Source organism: Larimichthys crocea, chromosome XI (assembly GCF_000972845.2).
Source record: "Larimichthys crocea isolate SSNF chromosome XI, L_crocea_2.0, whole genome shotgun sequence".
Lineage (NCBI taxonomy): Eukaryota > Metazoa > Chordata > Actinopteri > Sciaenidae > Larimichthys > Larimichthys crocea.
The window spans coordinates 21,545,832-21,568,331 of record NC_040021.1 but is presented as its reverse complement, the minus strand read 5'-3'; the positions used below and the strand labels follow the sequence as shown (position 1 = coordinate 21,568,331).

The 22,500-nt window shown below is 42.8% G+C and overlaps 1 protein-coding gene across 4 annotated transcripts in view; it reads right to left on the bottom strand.

Moving 5' to 3' along the window:
* The window catches only part of galnt14 (UDP-N-acetyl-alpha-D-galactosamine:polypeptide N-acetylgalactosaminyltransferase 14 (GalNAc-T14)), a 137,107-nt gene that overhangs the window by 6,996 nt on the left and 107,611 nt on the right, over positions 1-22,500 (bottom strand). For all 4 annotated transcript variants that reach the window (XM_027284511.1, XM_027284510.1, XM_027284512.1 and 1 more), the window contains 8 exons: positions 17,758-17,845; positions 16,045-16,129; positions 14,170-14,273; positions 10,717-10,843; positions 8,136-8,228; positions 7,066-7,149; positions 5,263-5,407; positions 645-764 (listed from right to left, as the gene is read on the bottom strand). In XM_027284511.1, coding sequence (XP_027140312.1) covers positions 645-764; positions 5,263-5,407; positions 7,066-7,149; positions 8,136-8,228; positions 10,717-10,843; positions 14,170-14,273; positions 16,045-16,129; positions 17,758-17,845 — 846 coding nt within the window. The remainder of the gene's footprint in view (positions 1-644; positions 765-5,262; positions 5,408-7,065; positions 7,150-8,135; positions 8,229-10,716; positions 10,844-14,169; positions 14,274-16,044; positions 16,130-17,757; positions 17,846-22,500) is intronic.

The following is a 22,500-nucleotide window of genomic DNA, read 5'->3' as shown; positions in this document are numbered from 1 at the left end:
AATCTTCAGCTACCTCGCTCTCCCTTGACTAACTCCCCTCCTCCTTCCCTCCTTCCCTCTCTCTCTCTCTCTCTCCTCTTTTGTCTGTCTTGCTTTGCTTCACCTTTCCTCCCATGCCTCTTCCTCTCCCCCCCTCTCCCTCTCTTCTCTCCCTCTCTCTCTCTCCTCTTTTGTCTGTCTTGCTTTGCTTCACCTTTCCTCCCATGCCTCTTCCTCTCCTCCCCCCTCCCTCTCTCTCTCTCTCTCTCTCTCTCTCTCTCTGGTGATTTATTGGTTGTCAGGTTGTTCTCTGCTGCAGGGGCTTCTGGGACGCCGTCAAGGTGCCCAGTGGTCAGGTAATGACAAGTGTGTGTGTGTGTGTGTGTGTGTGTGGATGTGTGTGTGAAGACTATTGCAAGCTGCCTGTCCAAAAAAGTGTCAAGCATCTTCCCCTGCAGTGTGTGTGTGTGTGTGTGTGTGTGTGTGTGTGTGTGTAACAATCATCTCTAGACAAATTTAGTTTTAGATGAATTAACATTTTGATTAATTTATCAGCCATATGATATACGGTAATGACTCGCCTCGGGTAACACACTACCTGAAGTGTGTGTGTGTGTGTGTGTGTGTGTGTGTGTGTGTGTGTGTGTGTGTGTGTGTGGGCAGACCTGCTTGCCGTCGGCCATGTTGCAGGGCAGCAGGAGGACCTGGGAGGCAGGGAAGGTGGTGGACAAAGACAGACAGTGCTGCTGCTGTCGGATCTGCTGCCCGTGAGTGTACACCCACTCCTGAGAGAGAGAGAGAGAGAGAGAGAGAGAGAGAGAGAGAGAGAGCGAAGAAACAAAAACAGGATTTGATGTTGTCGGTTGCGATTTTAAAAACTGACACTCTCGAGGGCGGCTTTAACTTTTGTTTCTTTATGATGAGCGGTCATGAAGATTACCTGAGACAGAGCAAAGCAGCAAAGTGACATTTCATTTCACTTCATGGGTTCTTTACCTGTGCATCTCCACTATGTGTTCCTATATAATTAAAGCACTGCATGATGAACATTCAATACTGTACATCCAAAATACTAATGTACTCAGGTTTCCCAGCAGACGTTGGAGCCTGTTCAAACACTGATGTGGCTCACAGTTCATACCAAAGAGGTGGATGGTGTCGGATGAAGATGAGTGTGTAGGACTCGGTGGTATCTAGTGGTGGAGCTGCTGATTGCAAACCCCTCGACTCGCGTTCACCTTCCTCACGTGGAGGAGGAACTGTAGTGGCAGTGACTGTGACCTCATTGTAACAGTAGAAACATGACGGAGGTAACAAAAACACTAAACTCAAACTATATTCCATGTCTGACATACTCTGTAAATAGAGCACACTGGACCTTTAATCTGTGTCAAAGATGGTCAGTGCACGCACAATATTTAGGATATTAAACACACATACATTCTTTCCCTCAGACAGTGAGGTTTCCATACGAAACACACAAAGACAGAGAGGAGCAGAGAGGAGAGGCTGCATGCATTCATCATCAGAAGTTACACCAAAATCATGTTTTCCACTCGGCTAATCTCTTCCTGGTTCCTTCGAGTGCAGATAAAAGAAGTGACCTTAAAAATACCCAGAGTTCTTACTCAGCCTTACTTCAGGGCGGCATCACCAGCGTCACAACTAAAGACTTCATATACGTTCACCTCAGCACACTCACGAAAAGCTGAGAGTGACGAGGGCAAAGAGCGACGTGAGGAAGAGCAATTAAGAAAACAGATCGTGGCTTTGATAGAACACAACACACTGATCTGTTACTGTGTGAAAGAATAATCCATTTAGACGTGTAGCCTCTGAAATCTGCAGTAATGATGCGAGTTCATAACCACTGACAGTCAACACGTCACACACACACACGTACTAAAGAGGTCAAGGTTCAAAGTAACAGCACCCCGATGTATTAATGATCATGTTGGAGAAAAACGTGTCAGGAAAGAAAACGAGAGCTCAGAGGAGAAACAAACACGCAGAAAGTGCAACTAGGTCATGGTTATTATTACAGCAGCTCACAGGATACACGGTAAATCCAACCTGTCCACTGTGTGTGTGTGTGTGTGTGTGTGTGTGTGTGTGTGTGTGCAGCCTCGGGGGACGGACAGTATAAAGGTCACACCAAAGTGAATCACATCTTGACACATCTAGAACGCACACATGAGCACACACTGCTGTCTCTGTATTAAGAGGTGCAATGTTCTAATCACAGCGATAACAACTGCTGGATTTTCTAACGATTAAATTCCTGCCATGTTATTATTAATTTTCTTTTTTTTTTTTTTACTAATAATGATGATAATGATTGTGAAACGCAGAAAAGCAGACGTGTCATATTTAAGAAACAAACTCCTCGTTTATGTTAAGGACCAGATTTCTGATGAGTTTATTAAATATGAACATGAGCTGTTTAAAACTTAATTAAGTGAAACAGTATTTCTTTCCTTTTCTGAATTATAAGCACTCGCACGTGAGCTAGTGTGGAATCATGGGAGTTGTTGTCTTTGTCGTTACACAGTCACCACTGACGAGTGATGTCGTGTTTACTGACCTCGCTCTTTAATGTGTCTCTGGAAGTTACAGCAACTAGACAAAGGTTAACAATAACAGGGTTCAAATGGACCTGACAGCATTGACAGAAGACCGATAGAAAAATGTTGTCATGTGGAAATGTTAAATCAAAGTCAGACTTTTAATACAGGACTTGTAATGAATTTCTATACTGCAGTACCACTGGCTTTCAAAATAAATGTTCTGTTGTCTCTTTCATTCAGTTTAACAATTACATAACTTTTTCTTTAACCTGTCTTCAGAAGGACGTATCAATACATCTTTAGTAAGTCATTACTTTTGTCAAAATGCTGATTGGCCTGTTTGATGAGAGCTGGCTGGTGAAGGGACGGTGGGAGGTCTTTTCAAAGCACCACTATGATGTATGGAGTTTTATCTTGGGTAACTCAACGCTGCGGGCTTTACTTCGCCGTATGATTGATTTATTGAGCTGCAGCAAAGAGAATGACACTGGAGGTTAATTGGTGCTGTAGCTCAATATATCTCTTCTCTGCTGGAGCCTTGCAGGGTTTGGTTGGTGCGTTCACGACCAAGATTCAGCCTTAAACTTTCAGGCGAGAGGTCACTCCATCCGTCATGTGAACACATGATCAGCTCAAACTGTGCTAACATGAATGTGTTGTGTTTCTGAACCGAACAACACGACCCAAAGTAGTGGAGGGACCAAATGTTAAGCGAATACATGACGTAAACAAGGCTATTAGAGAAATGAGGCCGTGTTTAAAGCAGATCACTGAGTCTAATTGGTTTGCAGGTGACCATGAAGCAGGTCAGTGCTGAAACACAGCCTGCGTGCTCAGCAGAAGTGCTCCCGGGATAAAACAACAAGAGGAAATCTGAAATGTGAAGTGCACATTGGCTCAAAATAATGTTGACACCTGCGGCCCTGTCTGCAAACGTGTGAGTGTAAGCTGTATTTCTCGGAGAAAGTTGACTGAGCGGCCGACAGCAGCAACATTGTAACCACAACTTCGTGCTTTTGTGCTCATTACATTTGGGCTGAATTATGTTCAGGATGATGTTTTCGCATTTCATGCCTGTCACTTCCACCGATCCTTCATCTCGTATTTCTGCTCTCACCCTTAAATTAAGTGAAACGTCCCATTAAAAGAACGGCGGCATACATTTGAATCCTCGATGACTGACACGGCGAGCATGCTGGTTTGTTTTCTGCTGCCGTGGGTTTACAAATTGGACTCTCTGCTTCTGCTATTGATTTCTGCCTGTATGTGTATGCTCCTGCTAAATGGTTTCTTCTAGGAGAGACTGAAATCAGAATCTTTATGTTCATGGATGGATGTTTATTAAACTCCACTGCAGCTGCTGGACATGTCTCAACATGATCAGCTCTCTTCATAGTTTTTATATCTTTTACTTTTACTTTACATTTTACTGATTAACACACAGGATGCTCCGACATGTGCAACATGACAGGAGCAGCAGTCAGATGATCCATCAGTTTGTTTTAAAGGCAAATATTAAAATAATGCAGATTCATGCCTGCAGAGCAGGTTCCTGGTTCAACTCTGATCTACAGAAAATACTTCAGTTCTTCGCTTTAGGTTTCACGTGACGTCACAGAGGCTACGTCCATGTTTTGTACAGTCTACGAGTTTTACACAGTCCCGTTAGAGTCTGCCAGCTCTAAGCACTAAACTATATTACAAATATATAAACCAGGAATGATGCCAAAACTGTAAGACACTAAGACCGAAACCATTTTCCTTTAATGTCAATTCTTTCCTTTAATTAAATATTAGACAGATATCTGCAAACAACAGGGAAAACCTTTCAAACTGACAGCAGATGAAAAATTAATTGAATTGTTCATGTTGAAAAACATTCTCACCTGGGAGCCGCTCGGCTCAAGCCAGAGTTCTGAACATGAACAAACAGGGATTAAGAGGCTTCCTTCAGGGCTCCTCTGCAGCAGCTCACACACACACACACACACACCCCGGTGTTTTTCATTGGCAGATGAGGGATTTAAACTAGCAACCTTCCGATCACACGCTGGCCTCTGCAGGCTTCAGGCATTTCAGCTGTGGACATGTCGTTCTCTGCGAGGTGGCTTGTTAGAGCAGATCACAGCCTCCACGCTCGCTCTAAACGCGGCATAATGAGAATCCTACGGGTATTAATTATGGCGAGAGAAGGCAGTATGTGAAAGTACACACACACACACACACACACACACACGCCAAGAGTGGACTAATACTCCACGGCTTCTGGTCTTCTGTTTCAGGTATTTTTTCACAAGTGCAAATATGCTGTTTTATATATATTTTTAAATTAACAAGAGCTAAACCAAGCTGAACTATCAACAGTGCAGGAACACAGCGAGGGCTGCTGCATATTTTAGAGCCAAGTCTCACACACACACACACACACACACACACACACACACACACACACACACACACACACACCTTCTACTGTAACTTCATTATGTTTGAGTTTGACGGCTCTCTCAGGAATCTTGTTTACAACCATTGATGACCAGTATGAGAGCACGAGAGCGAGAGAGAGGTGAGATAAGGTGAGAAATATTTCCTCACCCATCTTAATGGATAATATTTTTTCCTGTAACAGATTACGGCATCTTTCATGTGATTTCCTGATTCCTTTGTTTCCTCTCGGTTCACATTGACTACAGCTACAAACTCCAGGTCGACCCACCTGGTTGATAGCGGGGACCCCCTCTGTTCCTATGCATGGACCCAGTGTGAGGACGGGAAGCTCCTGGCCCTCGACCCTGCGAGACTCCAGACAGTTCTGCCGCTGTTTGATCACCCCGGACTGAGAGTCAGAGTCGTCTGGGACCCTGACGGAGGAAACATGAGATACAGTTCATACAGATATTAAAGATACCAAACAGCAGGACTGGAAAGGGAAGTGAGAGAATCAGGTTTATCTTGTGAGTGAGCTGACACTGTAATCTTTGTATCGCTTTAATTTTAAGATACACTAAGCGCCTCGCTGGGATGAGACAGAAGACCTCAATCATCCCAGCTCAGATATCACGGCTGCTTCGAAAAATGACACGCTGCACCTTTAACAAATCTGCGAAGGCCACGATTCTCTAAACTCATTACTTCAGAAAGTTTCTGCACAATCTTCTTCTTTGATAAACTTCCTCAAGTCTTTCCTGTTAAATTCTCGGCCGTGCTATAAACTCGGGCTTAAGCCCTGTAGCATTAATTCAATCTGCTATCTCTCTCTGTTTTAATAACCCGTTAAAGGTTATTCTGCGTTTTAAAGGGTCGGGTCTGTCCTCCCTTGAGAGCAAGCCTGTTAATTCCATTCTGGGGGATTAACACCAGCCTCCAGTGGATAAATGGGTATTTAAAGTGTGTGTGTGAGTGTTGAAGTGTGTGTGTAAAAGTGAGAGGAAGCTTTTAAATGAGATGTGCCCTAAAGGTATTTGTATTGGCATGCATGTGGCCTGTAAATATTATGTGTATGTAGAGTATGCATATAAAAGAGTGACTGCTGGAGGTTTGTAATGTTATAGTGTGTGTTTGTGTGTGTGTGTGTGCAGCTCCTGGGAGCTCAGCCAATCATGACGGAGGGAGACACAAAGAAACTGAATGAGGTGTTCAAAAAGATATAAAGATGGGCTGTGTGTGTGTGTGTCTATACTCACTGTAGACGTGAATTTTAACATTTAAACAGACAACACAAACCACCACACAGGTGTACAGTATTAACACCATCCCCACACTATTACCTGTGAGCTTCACTGCAGTGTAGACCCACCGTGACGTCATCCATTAGTTTGTGTATAGATGGCATGTCCGTCACAAAGGAGCCCCGCCTCAAAGCGTACCCTGTTTTATTGTCTATTTTACTCTTAACGGGTCCATAACTTACTAAATGAACACCATGCTGTGTGGAAGAAGACTTGAAGATAGAGATTGAACCATAAACTCATGAAGAAACTGGTTAGTGAGGTCATAAATTAACCGGCCACACTTTGTCCGATGTTATTTGAGATTAGACATAGTTCCTTCTGAGAGGTGAGGGTGGACTGCCACTTTTGTTGATCTTGTTTTTTCCTGTTTAATTAGTTTTGTTTTCTTAGGTCGGGTTCTTTCTTCTTTACTTCCTAGACGGGATTGTTCTGTTTGTTATTTTGGCCTGACTCAGCTTTATATACCTTATCTTTATGTTTATGTTCATCGATATAATTCTGTAAATAAATAATATTCATTAAATTCAACAAATCTGTGGTTGTGGCTACCTGGGACTTGGGGAAGATGGAGCCTATTCATGTTATGTCCTAGGCAGATCTAGACTGGAGCATCACAACAGGCTGAGCATGCTCCCCACGAGGAACACACTGACCTTTATGTGCAAAATAATCTTATTTTTAAAATACCCCAGACAGACATGAAGCCAGTTTTTCTGTCAGTCCCTCAGTTGTGTGCTCAGCAGAAGCTTTCTTTCCCTCAGTTCAAACACAAACACACACACACTTACTTAAGCTCTGGGTAGACGTTGTCCAAGTACCACTTAAAGGATTTGCACTTGAGCTTCTTGCGGAGTTCCACTCTGCCTTGGATACTGGCGACACACACAAACAGACACAACAGCAGACAGTCAGACATGAAGACAAAAGCAGGTAGTCTGAACCATTTTAACTAAAACTCATAAAATATCTGGAGACGAGCAGAAATTGACAAAGATAATGAAGAACTACGGAACGATGGAAGCGTGTGATGTGAAAAGACAAGTGAGACCTTAAGCTGTGTTTGAACGTCAGTGTTTACCTGCGTCTGACAGATAAACATTGACATTTAGAAAAAGCTGCAGGCTTCAGCGTCTCGTCCTGCCGTGTTTGTGGGAGTCTCGTATCAATCACACTGCGTGGCCTCTCATTTAGGGACAAAACAACAGTCCAAGGTGAAGCATGCATTTTAGGCTTTCTGTTTAAAAGGTAACATACACGTTTCACCTCAGACCACAGCCTCTGCAAATCACAATAATCTGCAGAGTTGTACCACTCCTGTTGACATTTGAATACCTATTTTGCATTTTTCCATTAATTTGAGTAATTTAAGTCTCTTTGAGATTAAAATCTATTTTCCAAGAGAGACCTGGGAGCAAGAACACACTCACAAAAACACAATACACAGACAGAAACATTGATAAACGATTAATAAAAGCAGTCACAAGAATCCAAAATATCAGATAATAAAACTTTAAAATCTCCAAAAGGAATGCAAGACACAGCCTTTGATTTTATTCAAGAGTTAAAGGTTGATTTTTAATTTTTTCAGTCAAGAATGTGAAATAAACTGACTGGAAACAAACTGGGAATGTTGCTGTTAAACTGTATCCACCTTTCATTTCACTCTTTATTTTTCTGCTGCTGTTTTTTGGAAGATGAAGTTTACCTGCCTCCAAAGCTCGAATTGGCTCAGTTATTTTTTCAAATGGGGAAACCGCCGTCAACAAGCACAAGACCAGTGCTGTTCGAATACCTGAAAAGATCTGGGCATTGATTCAGACCTCTCAGCACTGTGTGTGTTTGTGTGTTGTGTTCTTACTCTCCGTATGATTTCCCCCGTGCTGCTGGGCGAGCTGAATAGTAGAAGAGACGGAAATCATCCATCCACACCTCAGCTGTGCGACGTGTGTTCCTGTAACCACACACACACACACACACACACACACACACACACACACAGTTATGAACATGGTACCTTTGCCAGCCATTGAAGAAGGTTTGAAGGAGGGAGGCTCTGCTGCAGAAACAACCTGCAGACGTAGTCTGGCTGATCTCATCAGATATGATCACGACTTGAGCTGTTCATTCACATAGAATATCCATATCCAGATTTTACAGTAATGCCGGGTATGATCAGATCCAGGTTCTGGTTGTGATGCGGTCTGTATTCATTTACACCTTCTTAAACATCAAATTCAATGACTTTTCAAGGACTTTCCAGGCAGAATTTGCTCAAATTCATGGATCCAACACAGAATATACAAATCAAGGTTGAACCGCTTGCAGCAGATGTCCGTACTGTTCGAGCCGGGTTCTGCTCGAGGTTGAAATTTGCATTTTTTTTCTATTTAATTTCTTTTTACGTTGGCAACATATCGGTCTTGAAACGCAGTCTGCAGAACTCTCTGTCCGTTCTGGGTGACTGTAACAAACATGGCAGGCTGTGTAAGAGGAGCCGCTCCATATGTAGATAAAGACAAACAAAAACAGAATTATTGATGTTACGGTGTTTATACATGACTGAAAACATAGTTATGCATGTTATGTTTAACATGCATCCTTTAAAATGACTCCAGTTTCTATTTTTGAATAAAATATATACATTTAATTTATAAATCTCTCACAAATTCATTTCATCATCCTTTGGGAATTACAGTGATTACAGCAGCCAGATAAACAGTCACAGTTACACCAGGTGTAACTCTTGTGTTGTATCGTTCCGCTCAGTTCTCCTCGGTGCGCTTTATTCACCCACACTGCGTGAACAGCGAGCCACGTTTCCTCCAGCTCTCGTCCCAATTTACTCTTTTTTTCTCTCTCTGAGGTAATTAGCTATTAGCTGAGTTTCTCTGAGCTGTGAACTATCTCATTGAAATGACAGAAACCCTCTATTACAGGCATTACACACAGGCTGTGGTGGTTTAATGAAAGGGGGAGAGAGGGAGAGAGAGAGAGAGGATATCAGATGCTTGTAGGCGAACAAACATAAATACGTGTCAATCTAATTATTAAGCAGCTCTTTTTTTTTGCACATTCATAACCCGGACTGCCAGTGCCGAGCCTGCAGCTAATTAACCGGCAGAGCAACGCGCAGGGAGACAACATCAGCTTTGTTTGGGAGATCGGCGTTGATCACAAACATCAGGCCATCGTGATGCGAATAAAAGTCATCATCTTCCGCACAGAACAGATGTTGCCTCGGTAACGGCCAACAGGGAGTGTAACAAGCGCCCGAGCAGGCCGACTGCAAAGAAAGAAGTCTGAGTGTTGGTGCGGATTAGCCGGTTGACACAAAACAATAAGTTTATACGAGCCGTTTGGCCGAGGATTTGCTCCAAAGTGCCGTTCGGCAGCGGCGGGGAGTGTTTCTTTTGGGAACCGATGCCCTCCAACCTGGCAGCGTTAGCGCCTCGCTCCAGCCATTAAGCCACAAAGGGGGAACCTTCAACCCTGGCAGCGTTAATGCCTCGCTCGCATGCTGAGTTTTATGAGTTACTGAACTGTTAAAGGAATAATCCGCCGGTTAAATCATCCGTCTGCGGATCCCAGGAGTTATTTTGTGATGGAGTGCTGCAATTTAGATTCTGGTGGACTCGTGCTTCAGTTCTTCATTCCCAATGTTTCCCACAATGTCTTTTATTACACGCCTAGACTTGATATTGACATTTCTCTAACAAACTGTTTAAACAGTGTTTCAGTATTAAAACAAGCGCTCCTGTTACTATAACACTGTGACGTTAAAGGTGCACTTGATTTTGTAATCTGGACGGAAGCAGCATCCTTATTGTAGCCTTGATTAATCTGTTTCTACGACATCAATTCACATGCAGCCTGAGCACATTAGTCCTGTTAATGGATTATTGGACTGCCTGTAAACATCTTTCTGTCTGAACTGTTTGAAAGGGGACCGAGAACAGAACACAGCTTATGCTAATAGGATAATATTGTAGTCGCAGCTCAAAGGCTCCCAGGCAGCTGTAAATCCACTTTAACAATGATGTGAACAGTGTTCGGTGCTTGTGACATCCAGCTCAGAGTGCTGTGTCTGCTCCCTGCGTGCTGTGTCAGTCAAACAGTGAATCAGTCAGTGGGAAAGATAGTGGCATTATTTGTTAGGTGGATTTGTAAGTAAATTGGGTAGTGAATCAGGTGGTAGGTCAGTAATATGAGTATGGGAATCATAAGATCATTAAACCCTTAGAAGAAATGTATCTCCTGACTAAACCACAACTGACCCAGAGTGAACAGACTTCAGATCAGCTGTGTGCCTCGAATGGAGGAGGTCCAGCAGCTCCATGAAGATCACAAAGCCCTGATGAAGGCCGCGGGCTTTAACACGACAAGTGTTGCTGGAGTTTTGACCTTTTCTGTCAATAGTCAAAACTCTTCCAGGGACTTACTTGATGTAGGTGTTGGCGTTCCCCTCAGGAAAGATGTACGGGTGTTTCTTCCTGAAGACGTGGCCGACTCTGCTGCAGGGGAGGATCTCCAGGCTGCCGCCACACTGCCACACCCGGAACGAGATCTCTGCACACACGGATGACAATATGTCTAATATCTAATGTTGGTTTTCTATGCTCATGGACATTTTTACGACATGGAGGACCAGAGCAGCCTCTAAAAAGTGTCTAAAGCTCCATTTGGACTGAATTGATTTCTCTATGGGAGGCTGGGTGATTTCAAAGTGATTCAGTCCTGTTCAGAGTGTGAATATGAGTAATCATTACAAATGACCTGCAGTTTTTCTGAGAACTTGGACTAATTCAAGTCCCATCAGGAGGAACTTCCTGCTGTTTTAAAGCAGATCTCTGAGTTTTTTCTGCAGGTAATTTTAATTTTTGGTAATCAAACACCAACAAGGCTTTCAGTAAGTAATATGACAACAAAAAGCTTAAAGCCATCAGGACAGCAGGACCCCGTAAAAGCTCATCAAATGGTTTGAATGTTTTGTAGCTTATATTTACAATTTAAAAAACAGGATAAATTAACTATTATCAGTGAGTTTCTGCAGTGCGCACATAGATTAACAGACAACGATCACTGGATCACTTTGACACTGAAGGAAACATACAAAACAAACCTTAATTTCTAAATAATAGCTGTTTATTAGAGATAATGATACGCTCAGAAAGTGTAAGACACTCTGAACAAAATGTCTTTGTGAGGTTAAAGTCCTGAGCGGCTCAGTGAACATTTCATTCCTCATCTCCCCTTGTAAAGAAGACAGCAGTGAAACAGCCAAATGTGATCAACGTGCCAAAATAATTTCACGCAGGAAAAAAAAAAAAGAACGGCCGCTTCATAAAAGAATAATTTCGTTCACCCCAAATATAATCATAATCAGCTAATGTTCCTTTTTAGTGTCCTGTCAACAGAAATGGCAGCCGCCTCATTCTGCTGAATATAAAAGGTGTTTTATTTTTCCTGCATCGTAATTTTGTCTCTTTTCAGAGTCGAACATCTGAAGAATACCCAGTGCAGACATGTGGAGGACAGACGTAACGCTTGTTGTGTAACAGTACCTGTATGCAGTATTTTGACTGTGATGTCCTTTAAAGGGTATTTTGCATATGTCAGTTATTTTGTCCAGAGGGCGTGAAGCCTACTGTACATTTACCTTTGAATGTACTGACTCCGCTGTCATTGTACACCCGTGCAGTCCATAATCTGTACTGCAGGCTAATAAGATGGAAGACGCGAACACGTGATTCTTTGTGCGGTTCTGGAGACCGAGGCATCCTGACAGGTGGTGCATGTGCACCTTCTGGCTGCTAACAGCCTGACAGCGACTTGAGACATACGAGGCACAGCTGCCTCCGTGAAAACAGAAAAACAAGTTCATGTTTTCACAAGTTAACTAGGTCAGTGCTTCGTTACTTTGCCATGAATAAATGTACTTATTTATTTAAGGTGTATGACATATAACTGGGTAACCTCGCCTGCTCTGTGTTTATCTGAAGCTTTGCCTCGTTCCGTCTCCGTCTCTCCTCGTTATTTTTCTATCCTGCACATCACGGCTAAGTGGGCCAAAACTCTCTGAATATTTGATGATCCGCTGACGGACTCTGATTTGTTTGCCTGATTCACTGTGTGTGTGTTTGAATTTGTACGTTACTGTCTGTGTGTGTTCATTTGACCTGTTTATGCTGTGAAATCTGATCTGATTTGAGCACAGGAGGTTCACATCATCAGACAGTGCGCTTTAATTGACAGAGCTGTGAGCTCCGAGGAGAGAAATAACAGAGTTTCCCCAAAAGAACGAGATGCTCAGAAGTGAAAATGAGAGCGTGGACCGGGTTTGATGAGGAAGAGGAGGGATGGAAGATGAAACATGAGACAGCACAAAGGAGAATAAGAGAAGTCAGCAACTGCTGAGATACTGAGAGACTGACATGACAGACAGCAAATGAGTGTGTGTGTGTCAGAGAGAGAGAGGAAAAACAGCAGTACAGCAATCAGCACACACACACACACACACACACACACACACAGGCAGGTAACAGCAGGAGAGCCAGATGTTGCTGCTGGATGGATGTCAGACTGTAAAGACGTTTTTCTGCTGAATGAAAAGTTCACCTTCGTTCAGCTGAAGCCGATATTAAAGGACCTCTGTATTCCTCTCAGATAACTCAGCAGCTTAATCGTTTCCTCCTCTTTGTCGTCGACACAGCTGTTCACGAGACATTTCTGCTCTTTCTTTTGACGGCTATCACAAAAAAACAACAACAACCCTGTCTCGTACAAAATATGATTACAGTGTGATACTAGTTTGCTCTGGGTGTGTTTCCTCCAAACATTAACTGCTCCAAACCCAGAGACGTGTGTCCATGTTGTGTTGAACGTTCAGAGTAAGGTTGCATTTTGGTTAGATTTTAAGACCACGATCTGTCTGCGGGGTTTAAACACAACTATAATGTGTATAAAAACATGAACGTCATCTTTAAAGACGGGGTTGTGATTAATGTAATGAAGTAATTATCTACTCTTCCCTACCCTGCCGCTCAGGCCAAACACTCCAAACGCTGCAGTCGCAATGAGTGTTTGTCTTCACTGAGCTCATTAAGCCTTGTTGTCATGGCATGAGCATGTAATTACATTATAATCACAAGCAAATCCTCGAAAACAATCGGAAAATAAACATTGACTCAGGCACAGAAACATAATTTTGCTGTGTGTACAGTTCATACTGAGGTATCTAACCCTTTAATAATACGTCTGGGTGAATTAGATCTTTGTAGGTAATCCTACAAATGGATGAGCGGCACTTTTTATAGGATTTTCTGCATTAGTTTAATTGGTTTCTGGAGTCTTCGAGTTTTTTTTGGTCCTACATCTCAGTCACGAAGTCTCCATGGCGTGCGAGAACTACTGAAATCATTAAACACTTCTTTTTTGGATGCTCTGTGTGACATGTGGTGAGATTTTCTTCTAAATATTTCTCAGCACAGAAACAGTATCACACCATTAATTTAAATCACTGCCATTTTTATTTTTTTTTTACATCTCTCTCTGGCAGGATGATGATGGAAACATATTGTGAGACTATCAGTGGCAGAAGTCAACAAAGGGTCATTTACAGCTCTCCACATATTCAAACCTTTGGAGTCTGCCTCAGAAAACAGTTTGAGTAACTGTGACTGTGTTACAGGTTCTGTTTTAATCATCCTACGTCTGCAAAGTGAGACATTTTGAAATAAAAGAACTAAAAGGAGAGAAGAAAAGAAGCGACAAAGGTCCAGATCAAATGTTTTTTGTAAATTAAACTGGAACACTGAAACTGTTGGAAAGATTAGAACCGGACTCCGATTACTACACGTCAACCGCTTCACATCTGTAAGCTACCGACGACTCACCGAAGTTCTCCCCACCCCAGATGTCCATGGCAGTGTCGTATTTGCCGAGGTGATTGAACCAGGACCTGTCAATCACAAAGAGTCCGCCCGCGATGATTGGAGTCCTGTCAGAGAGAGAGACACGACAACAAGAGACAAAGAGAGACGGAGTGTGTGCTCGTGTCATTTGACTGAACAGTAAACTGTAAACTGGCTGCTTCTCGCCGACATTTGTGCTGGAAATTCTCCAGAAACCGAAAACTAAAAAGACTCATTCGCACCTTCTGCTGCTCTCTGTGTTTTCTAGCATAGAAAATAGCTTGTTGGTTTGCTGCCACACACACACACACACACACACACACAGAGGCTGAATCATGATCTGGACAATGTGACAAGTGAATAGCTGAGGGCCAGCATGTGTCATCAAATACCCTCTGTTCATCAACAATTATCCTGCCTTCACCGCCTGCAAATAGCACTCTGTGTGTGTGTGTGTGTGTGTGGGTGGAAGCACAAAACGTTTTCAAGCTCAATTTGTCGTTGTGTGTTTAAAAGAATGTAAGTTTGTGCTTCTTATGTGACTGAGAAGACACACAGAGGAAATTAGACTGCAAATAAAAAAAGACGAGAGAGGAAATATCTTCACTTGTACTTCATTATTTAACAGATAGTTCCACATGTCTGACAGCTGCAGGGCTGAAGGTCCTCGCAGGTACAGTTTAAAAATGTTCAGCCTCTGCAGGTCGACGTTACGCAGACAGGAGCAGCACGTTGACATCCAGGTGGAGACAGAGCATCGTAATGAACGAGCCATGCTCCATCTCTCTACATCACACACACACACACAGTGACACACACACCACCACCACCCGTCCATCTGTAAGTGTTTAACACTCTGCCTCCACTATAAAAAAACATGCACTAAGTCAGTCACATGCTGGCACAGTGATGAATCTGGGCTGCTGCCACCAATCTGACTTATGAAGAAGGAACGAGTGCCAATGTTTATTATTTATAACTGTGTGCGTGTGTGTGTGTGTTAATCTCTCCACACAGTTTGTCGACAGTGGTGATTTGATTCTGAGCAAACTTTCAGTAAATTCAGTTTTTCACCGCGGCCCAGCACGAGGCGCCGTGGCATCAACAGGTCGACCTGCGGTGACACACTCGTGGCGGATTGTTGCAGAAAAAAGCTTCAGTGACGTTCGTCAGCAGTCGGTCAGCGCTGCAATTAACGATGTAGAGATGTATATATTATCTCTATTTTTATGCTGTTTCATGTTAGGCTATGATTGGCTGGTCCTCCTGCCACATTCATACTGGATCAAATTAGATGCTGGAGAAGTTTCCTTTGCTACCTTTCAACACGTCACTGTCAATAAAGTCAGTTAGCACAGCGTAACACACTGACATGTCCAAATGTATGACTGGAAGAAACCATCTACAATCCATAAAATCAATAAAAGATTCAGAGATATCTCTGCATGTTAGAGGGAAGGCCGGAAAACAAACATTATATATGTATAAAGGATGTTACTACATGGACTCCCAAGGTCCTCACAAGTAAAGTTTTAGTTTATAAATGTGGTCTGAGGAATCAATATTTCAGGCTGCTTTTGGAAATCATGGATGTTCTGTCCTCTGGGATAAATTTACACATGGTTACAAAGTAATTAAAAAATAAAATTGAAGCCAAAAAAAGGCAAAAATAAAAACAGTCAAACATCAGGATGACGATGGTCCAGAAACTAAAACAACTTCAGGGATGTTTCCTTTGTAAATATTGTACTAGCTCACAATCAAATCTAAAGATAGATGTTTAATTATAACCTGTATCTTGAAGTAAACACACTACAAGTGTGTGTGTGTGTGTGTGTGTGTGTGTGTGTGTATTACTTGATTGGCTGGGTCGGGTCGGTCCGTCGAGCTCTCTGTTCAGGTGACAGCTGCTCCCATTTGAAATGAAGACTCCAGTCAAAACCTGAGAGGAAAAACAAATATACATCATACTGCACATATAGAAACACCTGATGGACAGTGAAGTAAGTAGCTGCTGTTAGCTCAGTCTGTTAGCCGGGCGGCCCAGACTGTGAGCTCAGAGCACCGAGGGGGGTGTTAGTGTTAGTGTTGGCGTTTGGACCACCGGGAAGAAGAGGAGGAATGCTGATAAGGAGTAGAGCCACTGTTGTGCCAGAACCGGAGCTGGGCTCAGCAGGCTCTATCTCAGCGTGAGAGAACGTGTGTGTCGGTGTGTGTGTTTGCTGATGAGGCAGTCCAGCAGGCCAAGGAGTTGCTACCACAGCACTACCATCCCCCATACGAGTGTGTATGTACACGTCTATATACTTCAAGAAAGTCCATCTTATAAACACCTTTTTTTATGTTATGAGCGACAGACTCATCTATAATTAAAATGTCCTTTGTGAGTCCAACTATCACCATCGATTCCCCTGAGAGTGTGTGTGTGTGTGCGTGTGTGTGTGTGTGTGTGTGTGTGTGTGTGTGTGTGTGTGTGTGTGTGTGTGTGTGTGTGGGAGAGAGTCAGAGCCATAGACAGGGCTATTATCAGCATTGATTGGCGGATCGCTGTTACCAAGAGAAGAAGATTGGAATAAGACGGGCTAATGGAAGGAGAGCGAGGCGGACCATGGAGGAAAAAAGTGAAGGATGACAGAGACGAGTGGAGAACACAGTTGTGTTCTGTTCTGATCCATTATCGGGCCATTTGGTTTCAGCTAGGAGAGGCCCTGCTCTACATCATCAGTCTGTGGGCCACTTTCACTCATGATGTTCTGCTTTCAGATTTTTCCAAGACTGCTTCTCCTTCAGAATGAATCTGCAAACTCTGCTGTCCAGAGTTTTGGAAATACAGTCCCTGGTTATTTTTAATACAGACAAAGAGAGCGGGAGAACTCAAAGAGTTTGATGGACGTTGTTCTTTGTTGGTGTATTGACAAGTCTCAGACAAACACGTCATGTCAGATTCTGACAGGCACAGAACGATGAAGTGGACTTCCCTTTATCGACAGTCTACCGTCATTCATTAGACATTAAGGTATATTTAACAAATAAGAAAAAAATACTGCAGTTGCTCATGTTTTGTACTGAAGATTTAATACAAAACATGAGCAACCACGTTAAAAACATCAGTACAACGCCTTCGATATGAAACATTCAGTCACCAAAAATAAAATTCTGCAGTTAACAGTGAGCAGACGAAGATTACACGTTGCAGAATTCTGGATGAATTATGCACCTGCAGCATTCCCAGCTGCCTCTAATTGATTTATTTAGGAGCTGAGGCACGTGGGTATTGTAGTACTTTCAGCTATAAAACCTATAGCATCATTTTTATTATACAGCTGATTCATCCCGATTTGTGAGAAACTTTACCTCTTACTTTACCTTACCTTACTTGACCCTAGTGGAGATTTGTGGATGCTGAAGGCATTTAACACTGATACGGTTATATTCACAGGAAAGACAGGTTCATGAACTCATCATGAAGGATGCTGGAAGCGGCAGGCGGTTCTCTACAATCAAAGACTCCCTGAAGGTTCCTCAGAGCTATTGTTATTTCTCAGAGTGCAGAGGAAAGTGTTTCCATACCTCCTCGGAGATCAGCGGAGGCTGCCACGTAGGCAAAAGTGTCCATGTTGATGATGTCAATGACCGGGCTGACCACACGGGTTGGGTCCTGGAGACAAACACACACACACAAACACACACACACACATTAATGCTGGCTTAGAGCTCTGAATGAAAAAGAAAAATCCCACAGAAAACGGCAGAAGGAGAAGGTGAATGTGTTCCTGTGTGCAGGCGTTCAAATTACGTCGCAGTGAATTCATTTTTCAATCTAATCTAAAGCGTGCATGTGTGAAACAGACTGCATATTTCAAGGTCATTACATTGCACCACATTAAAAAGGAGCTTCAGTCATTCGGCACCGATCATGCACAGAGCAAATCCAGTGAGGTGAGAGTGACCTCTGCTTCTGTTCACCTCGATTCAGCTTCATTTGATTCACTCTACTGGCAGCACTGTCAGACTGCTGAGGCATATGAAAATACGAAATGCTGGAAACTCTTCCAAATGAAGGTGGAATCCATCAAGAACCAACATGAATAACAGAGTCGATCAATATGAGCGCACAAGGACTTTAGTTCGAGGTTTTTCAGTTTATTAGTGTTAATGCAGGAGACGAGGTCAGAGCCAGTCTCTGAAGGACACTGAAGACTTCGGTCAAATAAATGTGGAATGAACTTCAGAATTATTTTAGTGGGGAAAGAAAAGAGGCAGAGAATTATTGAGAATTCTTTACACATGCTAATTTGGACAGTCCACGAAATCCTTCAGTGGGATTGGAAGTCAGGGTGAACAGGAGGCCAAACAAACTAACAAATCAGCAGGCTGCAAGTCATGAATTCAGATTTTTCATCCTGCACATTTAAAGATATTAAAAAACCTACTCTCATAGAGTCTTTAGAATCTAAACTACAACTACTGTTGACAGCTGCATTTAGATTGATTCTAGTGTCTAGAAAGTCTTCGATAAGTTAGGGCGTGTATGACAGTGCAGCCCGTTCTCACTTCCAAGTCATCAGATAAGGCAGCTTGGTCAGCACCACTTGGATTTCGGACGCTGTAGCTAAACCTCTGGCATCATTTCTGGATGAGCCTGTCTGGACCAATGTTCAGAAGTTCTGTTAAAGTCATGAAGAGCTCCAAAGTCTGCCTATAGAGGCGGTCAGGATGAACTTTCACGTCCCATGTGAAGTCAATCTCTGCTGAAATCTTCAGTTCAAGACTCACAGTGTTGTGAATAATTAACACAACAGCACTTTGAACCACAAATTACAGTTTCTGTTTATGTAAGCGCTAAACAAACGAGACATAACATGCTCATTAGTGAAGTTTGCAGGTTGTAGTTAGTACGTGAAGTTTTAAACTTTACGGAGAGCCGGGCTACCTGCTCCATTTTTTATGTCCTGACTCAAACTCTATACTTAATGCATACACATGAGATATATCTCATTTCCAACTCAGAAAAATCAACATTTCTCCAAATGCTGAACTTTTTCTTTAACTATTACAACTGAAACATGGCGTATATATTTACTTAGAGTCTGAATAAATTACAGCTGAAGGATTAAACAACCTCAGTAAAGGAGAAGAAATAACTTCTGTATTCTAAAACTTAATGTTCAGATTCATAATGACTTAAAAACCCCATACGATGTGTACATAATATATGAAATATTGACACATATTCACACATCACTTCTGACTGTAATCATCCACAAGGTCATCAGCCTGTAAATAGACTCCTGAACCTCTGTGGAAGTGAGAACTGGCTAAATGTCTGCACTTGATTTCCCTCATATTTCCACCTTGATGGCACCGTTTGCTCTTTACAAGGATAAAAGTACAAAACACACCCACACACACACACACACACACAGAATCATGGCAGACTTGAGGTCCCTGTTAAATCACTGAGTGTTCCTCTATTAGTTTGGTCAAACGGCTGGATGCGTCTTCAGCCAGTGATATTACAGAGCAGGTGGAGCGGTTCTGGGCCATTAGCTGCAGGGTCAGTGCAAGGGGACACAGGCTGCATCCCTCCACAGCTCCAGCCACATTACAAAGCACTGCGTCTGCTTTAATAGCTGTTACGGTAATGACACTGTGCAGCACTCAGGGTGAGGCATTCGCGACATTACTGTTGTAATTGGACGAGTGTTATTTTCAAATCGCTGGGGAGCACTTTCTTAATTTCAGCCATTTCTTCTTTTTTTTTTTCTCTCTCACCTGAATTGAAATGAGGACGTTTGATGGAAACACTGACCCTCAAAACATCCGACATCATTATCATCATCCTTCATGCATGTCTCCTGCATCACACAGTCCTTTAATGAACATTATGCAGCATGACCGCTACACAATATTCCACAATAATGATCCGGCAGATGTGGCGCGGTTTAATCATTTTAGACTGCGACGACGACTCTGAATCATTTCTGGGATGGCATCTTTTATGTGATTGTTTTTTTGTTGGTTTTATTTATGAATCTGCTTAATGAATTTTATATTGAAAGAGCAGGCACAGAGAGATTGTTGTATTATGCTGCTGAGCCTGTTGTTGATGCTCATGACAAAAAGATATTTAATCTCAGCGATGCTTCAAATGAGGCTCAAATGAAACTCATGAAACTATTATGTCTGTTGTTTTGCTCTCAGGACTCGATATCAGGAAACTAAACCAATAATTCTGAAACATAAAGAACTCCGCGCTGCACTTCAGCACAGTTTGATCTCCGGTTGGTATTTTATCTTTATTCTGTTTCTGTTTCTGTTTGTGTAGGTGGCAATCCGTTCTTTGTTAATTAAACCCTGGCACCTTTGCTGCTTGGGCCATTTTCACTTATTTACAGACTTACTTACCAGGAACAAGTTTCCAGGATTCATCTGTTATCAGTCAATCGCTGTACATTTTGTTTTTTAAAGCAACATAGTCTGGTCTCACTGATTCTTTATCTGAATCTGTGGCCTCGACCACGGCTCTGAAATATCACAAACCAAATGGTGCCATGTGCAGACGGATCCACGGCGCTGTCCGTGGTCCTGGAGTAGAATACAGATTTGTAATGGAGTCGAAGAACGCCACAATACAACAGTAAAAGTAGTGGATAAGTAACTAAAGATGTGATGACAGATTACTTATGTTAAATACTCCATTAAGAACATTAAACATTCACAATAGGATGCAGCCTGTGTCAAGAACAACACATGCAGCAGTACAGAGCAAAACTGGAATTTATCCTGATGAGAAATTTGCATTTTCTCACTCTGACAATAAAACCACACATAAACTAATCATCTGGCATGAACAACAGCGAGTCCCGTGAGTCTTAAGTGCTATCAAAGCAGCATAACAATAGTTGTTTTGTTTGCTAAAATGCCAAACATGCCCTGAAATGTAGTTTTTAGGATACACACAGTGAAGTATAATGCCTACGTGAAAACACAACGAGCAATAAAAGCAAGTGGAAGCTGGAAGTTGGGCCGGACTTAAGCTCTCCATCAGTGAGACAGACAGGGGGGTAAAACTTTATGTTTATATGCCTCTGTGTGTGTGTGTGTGTGTGTGTGTGTGTGTTTACCTGGATCAATACCTCATACATTTAAATCTAAATATTTGACTATAAAGTGACAGGACAGACAGTGACGGATGACTCTCCTACACACACACACACTTCAACCATGAGCATGAATATGGATGATGTTGGTCCAGCTGCAGAATCAGATCAGCCTCTGAGGTGGTTTTACTTATTGATCGCTGCTCTAGAGATGGAGATCAAACATCTTTAATATCAGCAAACACAACTGTTGACTGGATGTATTGGAAAAGAGGAGGAAGGAAAGAAAGAGGACGGGAGGTGTGAGGACAGGAGAGGAGTCAAATAAGGCGCCGAAGGAGAAGAAAAGGTGGGAGGAGGTGTAAAGAGTGGGTAGGAGAGAGGTGTGAAGAGAGCAGAGGACAGTTTGAGAAAATCAGAGAGTAAGCATCAGGAGAGAGGGAGGAAAATGAAAGGAGACAAGGAGAGGTAAAAGGAAAGACAACAAAATGAGAAGAGAGGAGAAAGGAGGACAGGAGAGCAGTGGGAGGAGGACGAGGGAGGATGAGATATAGGCAAAGGGAGGAGACAAGAAGGGAGGATAAGTGAGAGGGGAGAAAAAGGAGAGGACAGCGGTGTGACAGCAGTAATAAAGAAGAACAGACGGAGGTGAAAGGTGGAGAGGTGTAAAGAGCAATAAAGGTTAGAGGAGGACGTGAAAGGGGAGGTGAGGACAGGAGGAAATGGGAAGAGAAAACAGGAGAGAAGAGCGGTCGAATGAGGTGATAAAAAAAAAGAAAGAAAGGGAGGTGTAAGGAGCACTTAGGAGGAGAAACGAGGGGTGAAGAGTGACGGAGGAAAGGGAAGATGGGAGAAGAAAAGAGGAGATGAGGTGTAAGGAGAGAAGAGAAACTGAGTGGAGGGAAAGAAAATGTTGGAGGAGAGAAAAGTTAAGTGAGAATTAGATGAGAGGGCAGATCGAGGGAGGTGGTGTGGAGGGAAAGGAGATAGGAAAGGGGAAGTAAGGACAGAGAAAAAGGTGTGAAAAGAGAAGACGAACTGACGAGTGGTCAAAAGCGATATAATGAGAAGAGGAGGAGGAGGAGGAGGAAGAGGGAGAGGAAGAGGAGCGACAAATAGAGGCGAGCAGAGGGAAGGAGCGGGGTGAAGGAGAGCGTGCAGCACTTATTTCTTAATGAGAGGCAATCAGACCGACAGCTATTTTCTCCCA